Below are 20,621 nucleotides of genomic sequence, written 5' to 3' on the forward strand. Positions count from 1 at the left end.
GCTGGCTGTGCCGCAGAGCAAGGTCTCGCCGCGGCCACGGATACCTTTAAGCCTAAAATCTTTGAAGGCCGTCCCAGTGGAAGCCCCAGAATTCCTGCACTTCCGCTGTCGAGCCAGTTCTATCCCCGGTTTCCTCCTCTTTAGCAGCCGCCATCCTCCACCCTAACCGCAGGGTGAGTTTCTAACAGTTTTGCCAGTGAAGGCGTTTAGGTTTTTACAGATCGGGCACTTCTTGGAAAGCCACGGTTGTCCCTACACATCCTGTGGTGTAGAAAGGGGTTCGTGTCATCCACCCAATCACCATGCATGTGTTGACCCGTTCGCCTGCAGGAGGCGTGCTCGTGAAACCCACAGGTGAACAGAAGGCAGGGGCCGCCCTCCGGGTCTCACAAGCTAGCCAGGGGGCACAGGTCACGTAACCGGAGGCCGTACCGAGGAAATGTCGCGGGGAGGCATCTGTCCGTAAATTGATGGCGCGAGAAACGTTTGCTAGAAGAAGCCAGAAACTGGTGAAAGCTCTCAGGTTGGTCTGTCAGGTGGCTGTTAGTCTGAGGCTACAGGACAAAGGGAATCAGTAACCCAGGAAATACACATCCAAACGAGCAAAAGCCAGTTCATGATACTGGATTTGCTCCCGGCCGATGATGTCCCTTTCCATGACACTACTCTGAAAAGAGCCATAAATCCCGATCGTGTGAGCGCTGTCCACTTGACACACGATCGGTGTGGTGCGTCCTTAATATGAAACTGATGAATGCCCACTGTGATCATTCCACCCCTTCCTCACTGTCCCTCGCTCACGGCCCTTTATCGCACGGAGCTGGGTAGTCTGGTAGCCGAGGCCTGGCCCGGGAGCTGGCCCACCCACCACCAGGGCTGGCTCAGCGCTTCTTGTGTGGCTTGCCCGACTGCTCTCTGCCTCAGCTCCTCATCTAAAGTGGGGGATATGGGGGCGCCTGGATGACTCAGTCGGTTAAGTGTCCAACCCCTGATTTCGGCTCAGGTCATGATCTCACGGTTTGTGAGATCCAGCCCCACGTCGGGCTCTGCGCTGACAGTGTGGAGCTTCCTTGGGATTCTCTCTCTCTCTCTCTCTGTCTCTCTCTCTCTGCCCCTCCCACGCTCTCTCTCTCAAAATAAATAAGTAAACTTAAAAAAAAAAAAAAGATCCTTTTCCTCCACTCCTCACCCCCAGCACACAGCTGCACACCCCTGCTCTCCCTCAAAAATCAACTTTAAAAAAATAAAGTAGGGATACTTCCCTCCTGAGGTCCTTTAAAGATTAAGTGAGTTAATACATGAAGTTCTCAGGACAGTGCCCAGCATGCAACAGGCCCGTCTGGAATGTGAGCTGGACAGAGGCACGTCTGGTTCAGGAACTGTTATTTCACAACCGAACTCCACTCTGTCTGGTATCCCAGAATGCTTCAGCTTCCGCCTCCTAGTGTCCATGTGGCCTCCTGATCTTCTTTTTGGGGAACAAAGTACGTCAGTCTTCACTCTTACAGGTTCTTTCTCAGGGCAAATGAAAGAATTAGTACAGTGAATCTTCAAAATGAGATGAAAAGTGATTTCGATGATATTGTATAAAATTGCCTGTCCGGTTGGTTCTTGGCGTTTTTCTTCAGCGGTTGTATTTCCATCCACCTTCCTTCCCCCATCCACAGCGTCTCCTTGCTCCAGTGTTTGCTGACTGCCGGAATCTGTCGTCCACACGGGAAGATGGGGCATAGAGTAACAAAAACTAACCTTCCCGGACGGCGCTTCGGAGGAGGGAGGGCACGTGCTCACCTCGTGGGGAAGGAGAGACCGGAGCAGGGTCTCAGCCTGGGTCTCAGAGGGCGGGGACTTGAGTGATGAGGAAAGGGCGCGTCCCGGGCGGTCATGCTGACTTGTGGGGCGTCCACGAGTGAGCGGGCATCCCCTCAGCCGACTAGATCTGTGCGAAGTGAAGGTGGCCTTCCAGCAGCCTCTGACGCACACAGGGGTTTTGTTCCATCCACGAAGTGTGTGCGTGTGTGTGTGTTAATTGCCAAAATTTCAAAATTGGAGGTTTTTAAATAAAGGTGACTTCTGGCTTCTCTTCAAGTGGCTCCACTGGGTCTGCCCGCCCCATGGCTACCACTGGCTGGCAGCAGCGGCAGGCACTTTAGGCGGGACGAGCCCTGTAGGGTTCGTCACCCTCCCCGGCAGGCCTGCCTCACACCCACCTGGCTCCCGTAGGCATGTGAGTTTGCAGACGCTGATCTCAAGTTAAAACTAGAAGCATTCGATACCTTGCTTGAGAGTCAAGGTTCACTTCTGCCTGGTCTGGGAAGGAAACAGTCTGTACGTACTGGGATGTGCTTCCGTTGGCTGTCCTCTCCCAGCCGTGCATTCAGTCCAGCCCATAACTGGTGTCCCCATCGGGGGCTCTTCACTGCGGCCCCGTTGCCATCCTCCTCCCCTCTCTTTATTAACCTGGCACAGCGTGGCCACATCCGACCGCACGTGCTTTTAGCTCTATGGAAAAACCCAGAATCGGCATGCCTTTCCGGCTGGGGGCACGTGGCGGCCCCACACTCTCAAACAGGCCAGGTCCTTAAAGGGAGTTCGGTATTTAATTCCTAAACTCCTGAAGGGCAGACTTTTGTAGAGCAAGGTCACTAAAAGTGCAATTGAATCACCCCTACCAGCCTTGTTTAGGTGGTCCTTTAGAGCCCCGTCTAGAACTCCGAAAGAGCTGTCCTGATCCGGGGAGCTTCCCTAAGATTGTCCTAATCGTCTGGACGCGTCCTGTCTCTCAGTGGGCTCTGAGGAGCTCCAGGACCAGGTTCAGCTCTGAAGTGAGCAAAGTAGAAAGAGTCATTGGTCTTACTTAATCAGAGACTATTCGTTTCCAGTTCACCTTAAGTCAGGAATAATGTTCCTGGAAATAGATGTTGTTAGAAAGACAAATAGCTTTTCTCTCCACCAGCATTAAAAGTTGAAGTATTTGGCTACGAGTTGAGACTCGGATGGGTTCTCCAAGAGAGCGTTAGAAGGTAGTGACATTTGGAGGAAGAGCAGGCACATCCTAACAGCGTTTTTATTTTTAGCTGGACTGAACCCAAACATGAATGTCAGCAGCATGGACATGACTGGCGGTTTGTCAGTGAAGGACCCGTCTCAGTCCCAGTCCCGCCTCCCTCAGTGGACACACCCCAACCCGATGGACAACCTGCCCGGTGCTGCTCCTCCCCTCGACCAGAACCCCAGCAAGCATGGTACGTCCGAGCCGGTGCCCCCGCCGGCTGTCCGGTTGCAGAGCGTGCTTGTTTTCTACCTCACGCTGCAGCTCTTTCCTGAGAATTCCTTTAGAACGGAATACTCTGTCCGTGGGTGCGTAAGACCCCAGCCGGTCTGCAGTCAGGCCTCCTGAAACCCCAACCGCCACCCGCTCGCCGCAAACCCAGGTGTTGAAGATGCCCCAGAGCAGTGAGAACACGGACCGTAGCCTAAATATTTGTTTATTTTTATCTGTATCCTTCAGGAAGAAAACTTGTCTGTCTACCGAGAAAAATTTTTTTCAATAAAATAAAACACAGTAGACTTCCAACTTGACAAACTTCATGGTTCTTAAAGAATTTCGGTCTTGGGGCGCCTGGGTGGCTCAGTCGGTGAAGCGTCCGACTTCGGCTCAGGTTATGATCTTACGGTTTGAGAGTTCGAGCCCCACATCAGGCTCTGTGTGGACAGTTCCTTTGGGTTCTGTGTCTCCCTCTGTCTCTCTGCCCCTCCCCTGCTTGCTCTCTCTCTCTCCTTCTCTCTCTCTCTCAAAAAAGGAATAAACTTTTTTTTTAATTTTTTTTTTTTACATTTATTTATTTTTGAGACAGAGAGAGACAGAGCATGAACGGGGGAGGGGCAGAGAGAGAGGGAGACACAGAATCAGAAACAGGCTCCAGGCTCTGAGCCATCAGCCCAGAGCCTGACGCAGGGCTCGAACTCACGGACCGCGAGATCGTGACCTGAGCTGAAGTCGGATGCTCAACCGACTGAGCCACCCAGGCGCCCCAGGAATAAACATTTATAAAAAATTTTTTTATAGGGGCGCCTGGGTGGCGCAGTCGGTTAAGCGTCCGACTTCAGCCAGGTCACGATCTCGCGGTCCGGGAGTTCGAGCCCCGCGTCAGGCTCTGGGCTGATGGCTCAGAGCCTGGAGCCAGTTTCCGATTCTGTGTCTCCCTCTCTCTCTGCCCCTACCCCGTTCATGCTCTGCCTCTCTCTGTCCCAAAAATAAATAAACGTTGAAAAAAAAAAATTTAAAAAAAAAAAAAAAAAATTTTTTATAAAGAATTTCGGTCTGGGGGCACCTGGCTGGCTCAGTTGATGGAGCCTACAACTCTTAATTTTTTTTTTTTTTACATTTATTTATTTTTGATAGAGAGACAGAGCACAAGTGGGGGAGGGGAAGAGAGAGACAAAGACACGGGATCCGAAGCAGGCTCCAGGCTCTGAGCTGTCAGCACAGAGCCCAATGCGGGGCTCCAAACTCCCAAACCGCGAGATCATGACCTGAGCCGGAGTCTGATGCTTAACCCACTGAGCCACCCAGGCGCCCCTGGAGCCTACAGCTCTTGATCTCAGGGTTGTGGCTTCAAGCCCCACGGTGGATGTAGAGATTACTTAAAATCTTTAGGGGCACCTGTGTGGCGCAGTCGGTTGAGCATCCAACGTCAGCTCAGGTCGTGATCTCCTGGTTCAGGAGTTCAAGCCCCACGTTGGGCTCGCTGCTGTCAGCGCAGAGCCCGCTTCAGATCTATCTTCTGTCCCTGTCTCTTTTTGTCCCTCCCCGTCTTGCGCTCTCTCAAAACTAAGTAAAATAAAATAAATTTTTTAAATGATAATTATAAAGTAAAATCTTTAAAAAAACAAAACAATTTCAGTCTTTCACAGACGCACTAACTGAAACAGTCACTTATCCTTAGAGAGCGCTGGACAAATCGAGTGTGCTTGTTCCTGTACCTCTGAAAGGGACAGAGCCCGGCGCCCAGCCGCGAGGGCTCAGAGGCCCAAGAACGCCCTGTTCACTGGGCTCTTTGCCTCCCGCTGTCCTCACAGGTGCTATCCCTGGAGGCCTGAGCATCGGGCCTCCAGCTAAGTCCTCCATTGACGACTCCTATGGCCGGTACGATTTAATCCAGAACAGTGAGTCACCAGCCAGTCCTCCGGTAGCTGTTCCCCATAGCTGGTCACGTGCCAAATCTGACGGTGATAAAATCTCGAATGGCTCCAGCATCAACTGGCCCCCAGGTAAGAGCGCACGAGACCTGCGTGCAGTGGCAGAGCAGAACTGCGCCAAGCCCCGGGAGAGCGATTCCGCCCCGGAGAAGCCGGGATCTGAGCTGAGAGTCCTGGAGGCGTGAGCTCCTGCTTTGGCTTTTCCCTGGAAATCCAGATCCTGAAGCCCCTTAGTTCAGTGGAAGGAGGATGGGCGTTGGGTTGCGTCTGGTCAAACGGTTGCTAGACTTTACACCTTCCGAACGCTCTCTGAACGGGGCAGCTACGGTACCTGCTTCTAGCTGGTTCCCGAGGATTGATGATTCCCTGAAAGAAAGTCTAGGATGTGTCTCCTGTTTTGACTCATAGATTATAAGAATTTGCATAAATTCTCGTGAGGTGACGTGAAGGTGCTGTGATTCTCACGTGTCTTGATTTCCATTCCGTCTGGCATTTTCCAGAATTCCATCCTGGAGTCCCGTGGAAAGGACTTCAGAACATAGACCCTGAGAACGACCCCGACGTCACTCCTGGAAGTGTCCCCACCGGGCCCACCATCAATACCACCATACAGGACGTCAACCGCTACCTCCTCAAGAGTGGAGGTGAGGTGTCGGGTGCCGTGCGGGCCGTGAGGCAGGGACGCTGGGAGACGCGTTTATGTGCACTTCTCCCCACCCAGAGGTAGTGCTGAAGGTGAAAATGGAGCCTGATTTCGACCAAGTGGGCTCGCTGGATTTATTAACGCACCGTTTTAGAGCACTATGTCGCGAAATGCCGATATTAAGGATTAAGCCTTTTAGTGAAAAAGTTCCCACTTAGGATCTATTTAAACTGCAGGTGAATTGACCCCTTACTGCCCTATCTCCGTCCACTTCCTTCCACGAAGTCTGGTAAAAAGACTAAAACCCGCCCCCCAGCACCATGTTCCCAGCAGAACTCAGGATGCTGGATTTTGGCACGCCCTGTGTCAGACGTTAGGATCCAGCAGGAGGAAGTGAGGAGCTGGCTGTGAAGTTCAAATCGTAAGTGTAGCTTCCGGGCGTGGCGCCGACAAGGGCAGACGGCGCAGCTCCGGTGAAGTCGTGGCGTCACCGTCAGAATGGTGTGTGGGAATAGCTGGGCTGCCGTGGGTGCTCGTCCCCAATGAGGCCCCTCGGGTCGTTCCCAGAACATTAATTCAGTTTTCCTGCTGTGGGTGAGACTGTGGGAGAGGTGCAGTTCTTTTCAGCGGTTCCTTAAAGTGACGGGCTTCTAGGCGTTTCTGTGGTTTGGGTAGAAAACCAGCAGAAGTTCAGATCCCGCTGTTCAGGGCTGTGCATCCCTCGCGCCTCGATGCAGCTTCTGCTTAGACCCTGCCGTCGGGGACAGAGGAGTGGTACAGGGGACACGAAATGGAGCCTGTGTGAGACGGCAGGGGACGGAGAGAGGCACAAGCCGGAAGTCAGACTCTGCTCTCACAGCTCGTCACCCTGAGTGTGCGGCAGGGCTGTGTCTGAGCAGGAGCGGCCATCAGTGTATTTTGAGGCTCGTGGCAGGTGTGAAGAGGGAGCACTGACCCAGGTACTGAAAGACCTCAGAAGGAGTCGAGGTGGCTTGGTGTAGCACAGAGCTTCGGCCAGTGCCCCGTGGGTCCCCCAGTGGTCCATTGGCCGCTGAATGGCCCTTGGAGCACCGCGGGCGACACAGGAGTGTGACGTGACAAAGGTGCCCTGCAGAAGTAGGTAAATTCTGAGGACGGGGCTAAGCAGCCGTCCTCCAGTCCAGAGTGGCTGAGGCGGAGGCAGACAGAGGAAAATCTAGAAGCCTCAGAAGTGTCGGCATCAGGATAAGATGAGAAAACCGAACCTCCAACTCCGGGATAAAGAATCAGGCAGCCGTCCAACCTGGGCACCTCGGAGCTTCCCGTGATGTGACTTCGGGGGGTGACTTCAGGGCGTGGTCAGTGGACGTTTCGAGTCTCAGGCAGCTCCCGCCAGGCTCCCCCTGCACGCGCCAGAGGACCCTCTCCCCTGCTCCTGAGCCCCTGGTGGTTTGCTCTTTGGGAGAAGGGAACCTACAGAACTCCTCTGTATGTAAATGGTTTGCACAGTCTGCCGCAGGGGGGACTGCCAGGGCCGGACCTGCTGAGCTAGTTCAGCCACCACCGCCACCGCCCAGGTGGGGCCCCGCCCCGGGAAGGTCAGCCTGCGGAAGGAAATGTGACAAGCCGATTGTGCTCATGTCCCCCCGCCCCGTGATGCTCGGTGCTCGAGCAGGTATTGTCACACAAGGGCACCCAGCCCTCCAGCTCCCCACACGGCTCTCCACCACACGCCCCCGTGTCATGAGGGAGCGGGAGCGGGAGCGGGAGCGGCACGGACGGGAGCCAGAAGACACATGGAGACATTTGGAGTCGGAGCGGAGCGCTGGTCTTTAATGGCCAAATGGATAACCAAGAACTTGGAGGGTTTTCTTAGTTTTGTGGGTATTGTTTGAGGTGTGAACAGCTGGAGACTGCCCGTACTGTTCGTTTTCTCCTACTTGGGGGGGAATCAGTGTGACCCCTTCCCACGCAGGGCGCCGTTCTCGACACCCTGCTGGTGATGCCCTTCTCTCGGGCCCTGACGCCCCGCGTACCCTCCGGAGCGCCCCGGCCTCTCCGCGTGGCTGTGGGACCCCACGTGGGGGGCGAGCGTCGGCGGCCTGCCCTGGCCGCGGTCCTGGCCGCGTGTCGCTCACGCTGTCAGCCTCCCGCCAAAGCCCCCTTGGGAGATCCCCTCCTGGTTGCTAGCGCTGTCACACCGCTAGGCACCCTCTTAGCACCTCCTCTGCTCCTGCAGGGTCCTCCCCACCGTCATCTCAGAGTGCCGCGCTGCCTTCCTCGAGTGCCTGGCCGCTCAGTGCCTCCGGCTACGGTCGCTCCTTCAGCAGCATCGCGCCGGCGCCTAGCATTGCAGGTACGCGCCCGCTCTCCCCAGGCTCTCCCCAGGCGGCACCGGCTGGTCCTGCTGTCCCTGCCGTCTGCCCGCTGGCTCCAGACACCCCCGGGCACGCCCTGGGGTGTGGCCAAAGGCGGGGAAGGCGGGGCCCGGGCACCTCCGCCCCCTTCCGTGTGCGGTGGGCATGGGAACATTGCCTCTGCGGGCTTGTCGCAAAGGGCACGTGGTTGTGGGACGCAGCACACCTGTCCCCTGAATGTACCTCCACCCTCCCTCCCCCGCAGCTACAGGACAGGGGGTGCGCGGGGATCAGGGACACACAGGCGCAGCTGCTCAGACTTTGCCGTTACCTTTGCCATCACGGATGGAGGAGACGAGAGCGGGTCCCATAAAGTGCGGCTGCTTCCGGTCACTCGGATAAGTGCAGCGCCTGGATTATTTATTTCTCTGTTACCCTAGACGCTTACGTCTTTGAAGTGAGCAGTTTTCTTCTAGGCTTACAGGAGAATGGAGAATTGTCTGTCATAAAAACCTCAGAAGAATTTGTATCTGAAAACTTTAAGACAAGGCTATAACGAGACGTGGGTACACACGCTCACGGAATGTGTATCGGGGTTGTAAATAGAAAACTTGCATAAGGAAGGTTTATTGCTTATAAGCGTCTTCAAGTACAGTTCTGTATTCCTTGAAACCTTGTCGTCCAGACTTAGTTAAACTTACTTAAACCAGCGCCATAGGAATTCTTTTTAGTACTCGTACCTGAGGAAAAAAGTAGTTTTGATATCATGTAGCATTTTTCCCTCTCACTCCGAAGTCTGTTTGTTTATTTTTTTAATTTTAATCCCAGTGTAACAAACGTACAGTCTGCTCTTAGTTCCCGGTGCACAATACAGTGATTCAGCATACAGTTCAGCGTCTTATTGAAAAGCGTCTGGATTACCCTCTTCCTTCTCATGCTTATTCTTTCTGACGTTTACAGAGATGTGTGTAGACCTTTAATGCTTCCAAAATCATTTAGCTGAAGAAAAGGGGCAGAATCAAATCATTTTCCCTGTATGAGGCAGTTTTTAGGGCACTTTGGTTTTTCTCGTCAAGGACACCTTTGCTAAGGTTAGCGTTTGTTTGTTTGTTTGTTTGTTTGCTTGCTTGAAGTCACAGTCAATGCCAGTAGGCAGGGGTGGAGGGGAGCTGCACACACAGTCCATATCGGCCTGGTCACTGCCATGCTGTCCAGGGACCACGACGACTCTGCCACCAGCACTTCCTGTCCTTGCCACACTGGGCGAGTGAGGCAGGCCCGGCCCTCGTCCGGCTGTCCGCACATCGCAGCCGAGCCCTGGGTGCGGGAGAAGCTGGGGCCGGGAGTCATTGCCAGTTTGGTTTTTTTCTCCCAAAGAGCCTTAAAACACCCTTCCCCCGGCCGAGGTTCCAAGATGCCGAACACTCGGCCACCAGCACGGGGGGGGGGGCCACAAGCATCCGTGTGCGCAATGCGGCCCCGCCAGCGGGTCTCGAAGCTGTGGGCGGTCAGGGCAGAGCCCTGGAAAGGGGCTGATGCCTAAAGACATAGCTTGAAGGATCTACAGGTTAGGCTTTTGACCTCAATTAGTTTGTTACGTTAACGAGCTCGTCCCAGTGGAATATGTTGGTAAATTAGCTTTAGCATTGAACTACAAAAATGCCATTTTTTGGTGGCAGATCTGGTTCTGGCACATTTGGCGAATTAGTGTAAGAACCGGCAGGGTCTCTGCTGGGCGCAGGCCGCCTGTGTTTCCGGGCAGAGATTCAAGAGCGAGCACACCCCGTGGTTCTCGGGTGGGGGTGCCTTGACTTGCTGTTCCTTGCTCATGATGCTTCTGCCGGCACCAGAGAGCACTTCGTGCGGTGCCCCACACCCTACGGTGACTTTTCTTCTGTCTCAAGAACGCCTGTGCTCCGTCTCTCTGCCTTTCTAGGTAAACTGTCAGACATTAAATCGACGTGGTCCTCTGGCCCTGCCTCCCACACGCAAGCCTCTCTGTCTCACGAACTGTGGAAGGTGCCCAGAAACACTACTGCACCCACGAGGCCGCCTCCAGGGTTAACCAATCCCAAGCCTTCCTCCACCTGGGGAGCCAGCCCCCTCGGCTGGACCAGCTCTTACTCCTCGGGTACGAATCCGTCCTCTCTGCAAGGGGGGTGGGGGTGGGGGAGCACGGGGGCTGTGCACCTGCTCCACTTACCCTTCAGGGAACGTGCCTGTCGCGTTGTCCCGGGACCCCTTCACAGGGACTGCTGTGACCCCGCCCCCCCAGGTCCCAGGGCGGGCTGCGGAGGAGGCGCCCCAGACTTTTGGGGCGTGTCTGGGCCCCGGCGGTCACGGCGCCCCTCGAGGGGCCTCGCTGGGCCCGGGGAGGAAGCCCGTTCGTGCACAAGGGGCTCCGTTGCCACTTGCACATTTGCGTCTCCACAATATTTCTCTGGGGCAGATGGCCCCCAGCGTGAGGCGGCTCCTGTATCCTGATGTGCCCTCCACCAGCTGTGCGGATGGGAGAAACGCGTGCACTGGGAGTTTAAGAAGCTGAGATCAGAACCCACCGCAGATAGTTTGGCAATGGCTGTCGGCCCCTTGAGAGCAGCCCGGTGGGTCTGCGGTACTAACAAGGGGGATTTCAGGGCGTTGATTCCAAGCAGCATGGGGGCCGAGGAGGAGTCCCTCGTCACACCTGCCCCCAGGAGTCTGCAGGGATCGTGGGCTTGGGTTCCTCAAAGCAAAACGACGGCGTGGGTTTTCAAAGGTTGAGAAAGGCTTAGAGCACGCGGCGGCGCTCTGGGCCACCAAGTGTTGGCGAGATGAGAAGCCTCCGGAGGCCGTGCTGACTGCTCTTCCCTGGCTCGCGCAGGTTCCGCGTGGAGCACCGACACCTCAGGAAGGACAAGCAGCTGGCTCGTTCTCCGCAACCTCACGCCCCAGGTACAGGCGCCTGCCGTGGGGGTCACCGTGCGGGGACCCCGCCGCCTGCCGGTCTCTGTGCCGGGGGCCCTCGTGTTCCTGGTGAATTGCGTATTTTTTAGGCTTAAGGACTCTACCCTTTAGACAGTTGCTTGCCTTTAATTACAGCCCCTCGAGAGCGATTTGTCCTGTGCTCGCCTTTTCTGGGGTCAGGGGCCACAAGGCCACCAGGACCACGGGCTCTGTGCGATGTGCCCTGGCTGGGGGTGGGCGGGGAGGCCAGAACCAAAATGGGGTCTTTTCTTTCTCCTGATTTACTTAACTTACATTGAAGATTACATGGTAAGTTACAAGGCATAAAAGGTAAAAGCATAAAGTCGTATAGGACAGACATTCGCCCAGTGTTTAGTACACAGGGTGACGTACATTTCCTTTGAAGAATGTCACGGAAGAAGCCCCAGGAAGCTCGTTACTGCCCCCTTTGCTTCCTCAATCAGATCGATGGCTCTACCCTACGGACGCTGTGTTTGCAGCACGGGCCTCTCGTCACATTCCACCTGAACCTGACCCAAGGCAACGCCGTGGTCCGCTACAGCTCCAAGGAGGAAGCCGCCAAGGCCCAGAAGTCCCTGCACATGTACGTCTCTCGGCCGCCGCTCGGCTGCCCAGTGGCTGCGGCCCCGGCAGCGCTGGGTTTGGGGGTCGTAGGTGTGTCTGGGGCTGCTGTGACAAAGCACGTGGGCACAGACGTCGATCGCCCCAGTTTTGCGGAGCACCCACACCTCAGGAAGGTGTCGCAGGCTCCGTTCCTTCCAAGGCATCTCTCTTCGGCCTGCAGACGCCTCTGAGTCTGAGCGTGTGTGTCCTGATTGCCCGTTCTTAGAAGGACACAGTCGTAGTGGATTAGGCCCCATTTTCTTTTTTTTTTTTTTTTTTTTTTTTTAATTTTTTTTTTCAACGTTTATTTATTTTTGGGGGGACAGAGAGACACAGAGCATGAACGGGGGAAGGGCAGAGAGAGAGGGGGGGACACAGAATCGGAAACAGGCTCCAGGCTCTGAGCCATCAGCCCAGAGCCTGACGCGGGGCTCGAACTCACGGACCGCGAGATCGTGACCTGGCTGAAGTCGGACGCTTAACCGACTGCGCCACCCAGGCGCCCCTAGGCTCCATTTTCATCCCCACTTTATTTTTTTCTTTTAATTTTATCTTCAGTGTCTTTATTTTTGAATGAGAGAGAGAGAGAGACAGAGCATGAGCGGGGGAGGAGCAGAGAGAGAGGGAGACACGGAATTCGAAGCAGGCTCCAGGCTGTAACCTGTCAGCACAGAGCCCGAACCCACAGACTGCGAGGTCATGACCTGAGCCGTGGTCGGACGCTTAGCCGATTGAGCCACCCAGGCTCCCCTCATCCCCACTTGCAAGTCCCATCTCCCAATACAGGCCTAGCCAAGGTGCTGGGGGTCAGGGCTCCAACATAGGAATTTGGAGGGCCAGGCCCTAGCAGGTGTCCTATGACACATCTCCTTCTGCTGCGGGGTTGCTGTGGCCACACCCTCCATGAGGGAAAGCCCCTCCCCCCCAAGAGAGAGCACGTAGGACACAGAAGGAAACCGCTGTCCCCACCGGGTAGCCCCAGGCAGGTGACACATGCTAGCAGCCACCTCCCTCCCCCAATTACAGGATGCTCCTGATAAGATGTGTGAATGGACCTGCTCGGTCACTGGAGCTGCAGGGCCCGGAAATTAGTCGTTCCCATTTTTAGCCCAGGATGTAAGTTAACAGATTCTAGATGATGCCCAAGTTGAGGGGCACCTTCACGTACCTCCTGAAGAATATGCTGTTACCGACACAGTATCGCTGCTAAAAGTGTCAGCTGAGGAAAGCAGCTCGTAATCTGGGGTTGGAAACAGCAGAAGCAAAACGCGAGCTGTGGGCTCTTTCCGGGTGACCTGTGACGCCCCCAGCTGCGCTTTTTCCGTGAAAGCAGCCCAGGAAGCCAGGGAGGTGGGCACAGGAAGGCGCGGGGTCCACTCACATGACTGCTGTCCTGCTCCTTCTTGCTGTTTGTTTTGAGGGTTTTGGTGGCTTTTTCGAGCTCCAGTTGGCACACGGCGTTGCGTCCGTTTAAGGTGTGCACGTGTGCCTTTAACGCGTTTGTATCCTGCACGGGTGTGATCGCTGCGCAGCATAGCTCACGCCTCCGCTGGCCCAGAATTACCGTTTGGTGTTTGTCGCGAGCACGCTGCAGGTCTGCCCTCTTAGCAGCTCTGCCGTGTAGAGTGTTGCCAGCTGCCGTCGGCGCGCGGTGTCAGGTCCTCAGGACTCACTCCTCTTCTAACCGGAAGGCCGTACCCCTGTGCCAACGCCACCCCACTTCCCAGCCCTTGGCGACCACCTGTCTACTCTCTGTGTCTGCAAGCGTGGATCTTTTAGACTCCGCACCCAAGCGAGACCACGCGGGATTTGTCTTTCCCTGACTTCCCTCCCTTAGCTTAAGGCCACCAGCGTCCGTGCGTGTTTGTCACAAATGGCGGGGTCTTCTTTCCCACAGCTGAGTGACGTTCCGTGGTTGGGGGCAGGGGCTGTAAACCATCTCGATCCGTTCGTCCATTGACAGGCACTCAGGTTCTTTCCATGTCTTGGTTACTTTGGACAACACTGCAGGAATGCTTTCCTTCGGATATGTGGCCAGAAGTGAGATTGCTGGATCGTACGATTCTTCCGTCTTTAACTTTCTGAGAAACCTCTCTAGCGGCTGGACTAACTCACATTCCCCCAGCAGTACAGAAGGGCTCCCTATTCCCAGCATCCTTACCAACGGTTGTTACCTCTTGTCTCTTTGAGGACAGCCATTCCGACAGATGTGAGGTGATTTCTCATTGGGCTTTGATTTGCATTTCCCTGATGATGAGTGATGTGAATATTTTCGTGAATATTTTTCTCCATTCCGTAGAGTGTCTTTTCATTAGATTGACAGTTTCCTTTGCTGTACAGAAGATTTTTAGTTTGATGCAGTCCTGCTTATTCACTTTTTTCTTTATTGCTTGTGCTTTTTTTTTTAAGTTGTGTTTATTTAAGTAATCTCTATACCCAACGTGGGGCTCAGACTCACAACCTTGAGATCAAGAGTCGCACACTCCACCGACTGAGCTAGCCGGCACCCATGCGCTTTTAGTGTCATATCAAAAAATCACTGCCAGGGGGGCGCCTGGGTGGCTCACTTGGTTGAGCGTCTGACTCTTGATTTCGGCTCAGGTCGTGATCTCACAGTTTGTGGCCTCGAGCCCCGTGTCCAGCTCTGCACTGACAGCACAGAGCCTTCTTGGGATTCTCTCGCCCGCTCTCTCTGCTCCTCTCCCCTGCTTGCAACCTTGCTCTTGCTCACTCTCTCTAAAATTAAAAAAAAAAAATCATCGCCAAGACCAACGTCAAGGAGCTTTTTCCCTGTGTGTTCTCCCAGGAGTTTTACAGTTCCAGAATCTTACGTTTAGGTCTTGAATCCATTTCAAGTTAATTTTTGTGAGTGGCGTGAGATAGGCGTCCACTTTTCATTGTTCCGCACGTGTTTTCCAGTTTTTCCAGCACATTTGTTGAAGAGACTGTCCTTTCCCCTTTCCCCACTGAGTACTCTTGATGCCCTGGCCAAATACTAATCGATTGTCTACGTGGGGATCTATTTCTGGCTTTCTGTTCTGTCCCACGGGTCTGTGTGTCTGTGTCTGTCTGGGTCGTTGTTGTTGTTGTTGTTGTTGTTGTTGATCGTTTTGGTTTTGTCACCATACTGATTTTGAATACCGTAGCTTTGTGGTCTGGTTTGGAATCAGCAAGTGTGATGCCTCCTGCTGTGTTACTCTTTCTCAGAATCGCTTTGGCCACTTGGAGTCTTCCGTGGTTCCATACAGATTTCCATGAAGAATGCCACTGGGGTTTTTATAGGGACTACACTGAAGGTATAGATGGCGTCGAGTCGTCTGGACTTTTAATAGTGTTGATTCTTCTGATGCGTGAACGAACACAGGACGTCCTTCCATTTGTACCTTCTTCGGTTTCTTTACTTAAAATTATTTTCGTTTTCATTGCACGAAAAGTGTTCGCTTGCTTGCGTCAATTTACTCCTAAGTGTTTTGTTGCTTTTGATGCTGGTGCAAATGAGGTTTTTTATTTCCCTTCCAGGTGTTTCACTTTTAGTGTGTATGAATGCACTTGTTTTCTGTATGTTGGTTGTGTATCCTGCAACTTTACTGAATTCATCAGTAGGCTTTGGGTTGAGCCTTTAGAGTTTTCTCTACGTAAGATCACGTCATCTGCAATTAATGCCACTTCTATCCCTTCCATGCCAGTTTGGATGCCTTTTACTTCTTGGTCTTGCCCGATTACTCTGGCCGAGACTCCAGTCCTATGTTGAGAAGAACAGGCATCCTTGTTTTGTTCCTGGTCTTAGAGAAGATGCTTCCGGCCTCTCAGCGCTGAGTATATGGGCCGTGTGTCTGTCTTGTGTGGGTGGCCTTTATTACCCGGAGGCGTGCCCCTTCTGTCCCCTGTCGTGGAGGGTCTTTGTCGTGAAAGGTCACTGTGTTTGGTCAGATGCCATTTCTGCATCTGCTGAGACGTTCGGATTTTGAACTTTGACTCCGTCAACGTGACGTATCACACTTGTTGATCTGCGGGTGTCGAACCGTCGTTGCCTCTCCGGGATAAATCCTACTTAATCACGATGTATGATCCTTTTAATGTGCTGTTGAATTCAGTCTCCTAATACCGTGTTGAGAACGTTTACGTCTGTGTTCATCAGGAATACTGTTCTGTAGTTTCTCGCATCCTGGTCTGGTTTTGGTGTCAAGATGACACGGGCCTCATGAAACGAGGGTGGGAGCGTCCCCTTCTCTCGGTTTTTCTGAAGGCGTTTGAGAAGGATCGCTGTTGAATTCTAGGTAGAAATCCCCAGGAAAGCCATGTCGTGGTCCCGGGCTTTTCTGTCCTGGGAGGTCTCTGGTCACTGATTCAGTCTCCTTGCTCATTATCGGTCTGTTGAGACTTTCTGTTTCCTCGCGAGTCAGTCCTGCTAGGGATTTGTCCGTCTCTTCTAGGCTGTCCCCGGCTTGTCGGCATGGGATCGTTCCTAGGAGTCTCTCCCGATCCCGTGTGTTTCTGTGGTATCAGTCGTCGTGTCTCCTCTTTCCTTTCTGATCTTGCGGACTTGAGTCTTTGCGGTTCTGTTTCTTCGTCCGGCTGAAGCTCTGTCAAGTTTTGTATCTTCCCCAAAGACCAGCTCTTAATTTTGTTGCCGTCCTGCCCTTTCAGGTGTGTTCTGGGAAACACTACCATCCTGGCCGAGTTTGCCGGCGAAGAAGAGGTAAATCGTTTCCTGGCCCAAGGCCAGGCGGTGCCGTCCACCTCCGGCTGGCAGTCGGGCACCGGGGCCGGCCAGGCGCGGCTGGGCGCCTCGGGCGGCTCCCACGGCCTGGTGCGGAGCGACACCGGCCACTGGAGCGCCCCGTGTCTGGCCGGCAAAGGGAGCAGCGACCTGCTGTGGGGCGGGGTCCCCCAGTACTCAAGCAGCCTCTGGGGCCCTCCCAGCAGTGACGACGGCAGGGTGATCGGAAGCCCCACCCCGCTGAACACCCTGCTGCCCGGCGACCTTCTCAGTGGGGAATCCATCTAGGACCGAGAGGACCCCACGGGCACCACAATCAGCAGCGCTGGGATGAGAAGGCTGACCCTTTCCAGTCCGGGCGGCGCTGAGGACCCCGCTTGGCCCGGAGCAGCCCGGCAGCCCTTGAGTACCTCCGTCCAGTACCGGGGACGCATGTCCGCCGCGGTCCTTGCGAACTGTCCACAGGACGGTGCGGGCTGCGCTTGGTCAGTGTCACACGCTAATGACAGGATGTTCCTCATAGCTTTTTATTTTGTGTCGTCTTATGTTCGTATGGTGTGTCGTCATTTTGATTTTTTAAGTATAAAAGCTGCTTAGACTAGTTCTATCATGAAGGGCACTTTTCAGATCGTGGGCTGGAAAGGGTTATTTTATCAAGGGGGGCGGGAGGGAGGGAGACGAGAAAGCCTATGTGAAACGAGCCTGTGACGATTATGCACATTACCAGAGGCGGCCCGCAGTCAGGGCGGCTGGTGTCCCTCCCTGGGCACAGAGCGCGGGCTCCACGCGGCCGCCTGCGCTCTGCCCTCCGCTCCCACGGGCCCGCCTATGCACATTACCCTTGTTTCGTTACTTTTTCCCGTCATTTTTTTTAATCCCAAAAAATATTTTTTAAAAGTTAAAAAAAAAAAAAAGACATATCGAACATGCAAATACTTGAATCCAGCAGGCCAACAAGGAGACGCGTGCGCTCGCCGCGTCCAGTTCCGCACTCCCAAGCTGACACCAGTGCGCGGAGACAGGCTCCAGGAAACATTTCTGAGTTCACAGCCTATGTGCGTGTGTGCGCGTGTGTGTGCGTGCGCGCGTGTGCGCACCCCTCTGTGTTTGTGTGTTAAGCGTGTGAGGATTTAACTGTGGGTTTTCCCTTTTATTCAGTATATGCTTTTTTTTTTTTTTTTTTTTTTGGCGCATTGGTCCAACGTTTGTTACTATTATTAGCTTCTAACTTTGCACTGAGTGTCCCTGCTCTTCCTTTCGCTAATCCTATACGTTAAAGAGAATTCATAGGACAGGGCCGGTGACAATTCACGTGTAAATGTTTACTCAAGGACTCTGTTACTGCGTTTAAAAATTACAGTGTATATCTCTGGATAAATAATATGTATACCTACCTTTAGCAGCTTTTTATTGTGGACTAATGCAAGAGAATTATTACCAGAGTATTGCACCATGTTTCCATTTGGAATATAAAGCGAAAGAGAAAACAGCTGGTGCTGGACCGTGGCCATAGATACTGGTGAGAGCCACCGGCCCCGCACGAGGAGCGGGGCCAAGCACTTGGACCTGGGTGGTGACCGCTTTCGGAGGGGCCCGTGCTCAGGGCTCCCACCTGTTTACAGACCCTTTTTTCTCCTTCAGACTTTAAAATTAAAAAAAAAAAAAAAAAAAAAAAAAAAAATTTTAAAAAGGAATTTAAAAAAAAAAAAGAAAAAAAGAAAAAAAAGAGACTTCCGTGGTAAAGAAACCTATTTTCCGAATGCAGATTCGCTACTTCAGAGCTCTGGGATTGAACAAGTGTCGTCGCTTCCCTCCGGCCATCGTTGTGGACTGTCGAGTGTCCCCTTCGTCGAGGTGACGAGACGTTGTGGTCACTGTCTTGCACATGTGGACGCGCTCTCAGGAAAGCCAGGGTTCCCGAGGGGCAGCTCCACACCATTTCATGTATTTTGTAACCCGACTCCTAGCACTGAAGATGTTATTAAAAAACAAACAAAAAAAATAAAAAGAAAGAAAAAAAAAGAAAAAAGGAAAAAAAAAAAAAACCACAAAGAAGAAAAATACCTAATCTCTAATGTGTAGCAGTTACATATTTACCAAATAACGGACTCAAAAGAAATAGATGTTTGAAGAGTGCTTTATATATTAAAAATTGCTTTATGTTTTAAAAATGATCAATGTTTTGATTGTTTTGCAAGAAAGAAAGACAATGGAGTAACATACCCTCAAGTATGTTTTAAAAATATATGAACATTGTGCTCCCTGCCTGCTTGATCAGGAAACTTGTGCATTACATTTTTTTTAATTAGCTTTTTAATGGTTTTATCAAAACAAAACAAAACAAAAAAAGAACAAAAAACAAAAAACAAAAAAAAAAAAACAAAAAATTTAAAAAAAAAAAGAGAAAGTCCTGCAAAATTGCAGATCGACAAAAGCTGGTTTTATAGAGGATCATGAACTATGCACAAACCGGGTTCAAGACTTGTTTTCTGAAGTTTAGTCGTGTATTTAGCTACACAAACCTTCCTCAGAGTAAGTGCATCTCATTGCCGTTACCTGCGTCCTATGTATTTGGCGTACACCTACTTACGCGTGTACGGCAAATATATGTGCGAGCGCGCGTGCGTGCATGCGTGTGCGTCCAGACAGCGGGCCGTGCTGCCGCCTAGCATCGGGTTGTAGAAAAGCGGAGTTTTTAAAATTGGGGATGGAAGTGAAGACGCTTTATTTGTTTGTTTTTGTTTTTTGTTAATTTTTTTTGACCTTTTCTTTTGAATTAAAGATGTCTGTAACTCTGAGATTAAAAAACAAGTTTGTGGCTTTTAATGTTTTTTCCTCATAGAATGTGATCGTTAAAGAACACGCACCGAGAGTTGCTTTCAAAAGGACAACGCTTTGTTGAATCTTAATAAATTGCAATTTTTTTCTTGGCTGTTCAAATAAATGTGGTTTTTGTTTTTGTTTTTGTTTTTGTTTTCCCAAGGACAGGTATCCTCGATTTTCACTTTGTATGTGCTGGGGGAGAGAGCGCGCCCCTCTCTGATGGCCTCCGAGCCGACGCGAATAAGGAGACGGAGCTCCGGATGCCGGCTGGGTGGCGGATAATGTTCTCATTTGTCTCTGTACCTTTGCAGTTCGCACTGAAGCCCCACCGCGGATGGTCGAGAGCCCGAGACGCCGCCAGGGCCTGCGGCCCCCCGGCCCCCGCGAGCCGGTTTGGGCCTCAGAAATATTTGAACAGAAGCGCGTGATGGAGGTCTTCTGTGTTTCCTAGACGTTCCCTCGTTTATCCTTGCAAAACAACCCATAATAAGCCGTGGAAGGTACGTTTCACGAAGCACTGTGCACGAGCAGAGCGGGAGTCCAGGCACGGCCGGGACGCGGCGGCTCTCGGTGCCGTTATCTCCCTCCGGCGGCAGCCAGAAGGCGAACGCTTCGGTGATGTTCTCGGGTCCGCGCCGAACACCATGACCTTAGAACGGTTCCGGAAGCATCGGCGCCTCTAATCACCAGGATGGTGAAGACGGTCTCTGGGAGGCAAGCCGGCACGTCCGCCGCTGTGACCACTTGCCCGGAGACTGGCAGGAGGAGGGTCTGTCTCCGCTCCCCTTCCGCAGCGGGAAGGCAGGCCCGCGGACTCCTGGCTCCGCCCCACCTCTTTGGAAAGCTGCTGCAGGACCGCGCCGAGGGGCTCACGGTCCGAGAAGCGCAAGACCAGAAGGGATGGAGGCCGGAAGCGGGGCAAAGCGCACCCGGCGCTCCCAACAAGCAGGTGCAGTGTCCACAGGGTTTCTGCGAGAGAGCAAACTGGCAGCGCCTGCTCCCCAGGGCGACGGGCTCAGCGCGCCCCGAGAACATCCAAGGGGCGCGCCAGGCTGGAGGTGGGGCCGCCCCGGGCCCGGGAGGCCGGATCAGATTTTAACGGGCTGCGGAAAGCTGGGGACGGGGTGGGTGACCCTACGTAAGCCCAGGTCGGGAGTGACTGTTCGTGGACCAGGAGTGGGCAGCGGGGGTCCCGGTGCCCACAGTACAAGAGGAGGCTCGGCGTCTGGAATCGAGAAGAGGGTAGGTGCGGAGCTGCGCTTTTTACAAGGTCCTGGCAACACCCGGGGAGAATGGCAGACAAAAGACCGGATGCCCGGTGGGTGGT

General features: G+C 53.2%; 1 protein-coding gene across 1 annotated transcript in view; it reads left to right on the top strand.

Moving 5' to 3' along the window:
* The window catches only part of TNRC6C (trinucleotide repeat containing adaptor 6C), a 99,666-nt gene extending 80,251 nt beyond the window's left edge, over positions 1–19,415 (top strand). The window contains 8 exon segments of the mRNA XM_043585685.1: positions 3,078–3,245; positions 5,083–5,274; positions 5,703–5,846; positions 8,064–8,180; positions 10,118–10,312; positions 11,045–11,115; positions 11,592–11,731; positions 16,399–19,415. Coding sequence (XP_043441620.1) covers positions 3,078–3,245; positions 5,083–5,274; positions 5,703–5,846; positions 8,064–8,180; positions 10,118–10,312; positions 11,045–11,115; positions 11,592–11,731; positions 16,399–16,759 — 1,388 coding nt within the window. The 3' untranslated portion in view covers positions 16,760–19,415.
* Positions 19,416–20,621: the final 1,206 nt, after the last annotated feature.

The sequence above is a fragment of the Prionailurus bengalensis genome, chromosome E1 (assembly GCF_016509475.1).
Source record: "Prionailurus bengalensis isolate Pbe53 chromosome E1, Fcat_Pben_1.1_paternal_pri, whole genome shotgun sequence".
NCBI classification, from domain to species: domain Eukaryota; kingdom Metazoa; phylum Chordata; class Mammalia; order Carnivora; family Felidae; genus Prionailurus; species Prionailurus bengalensis.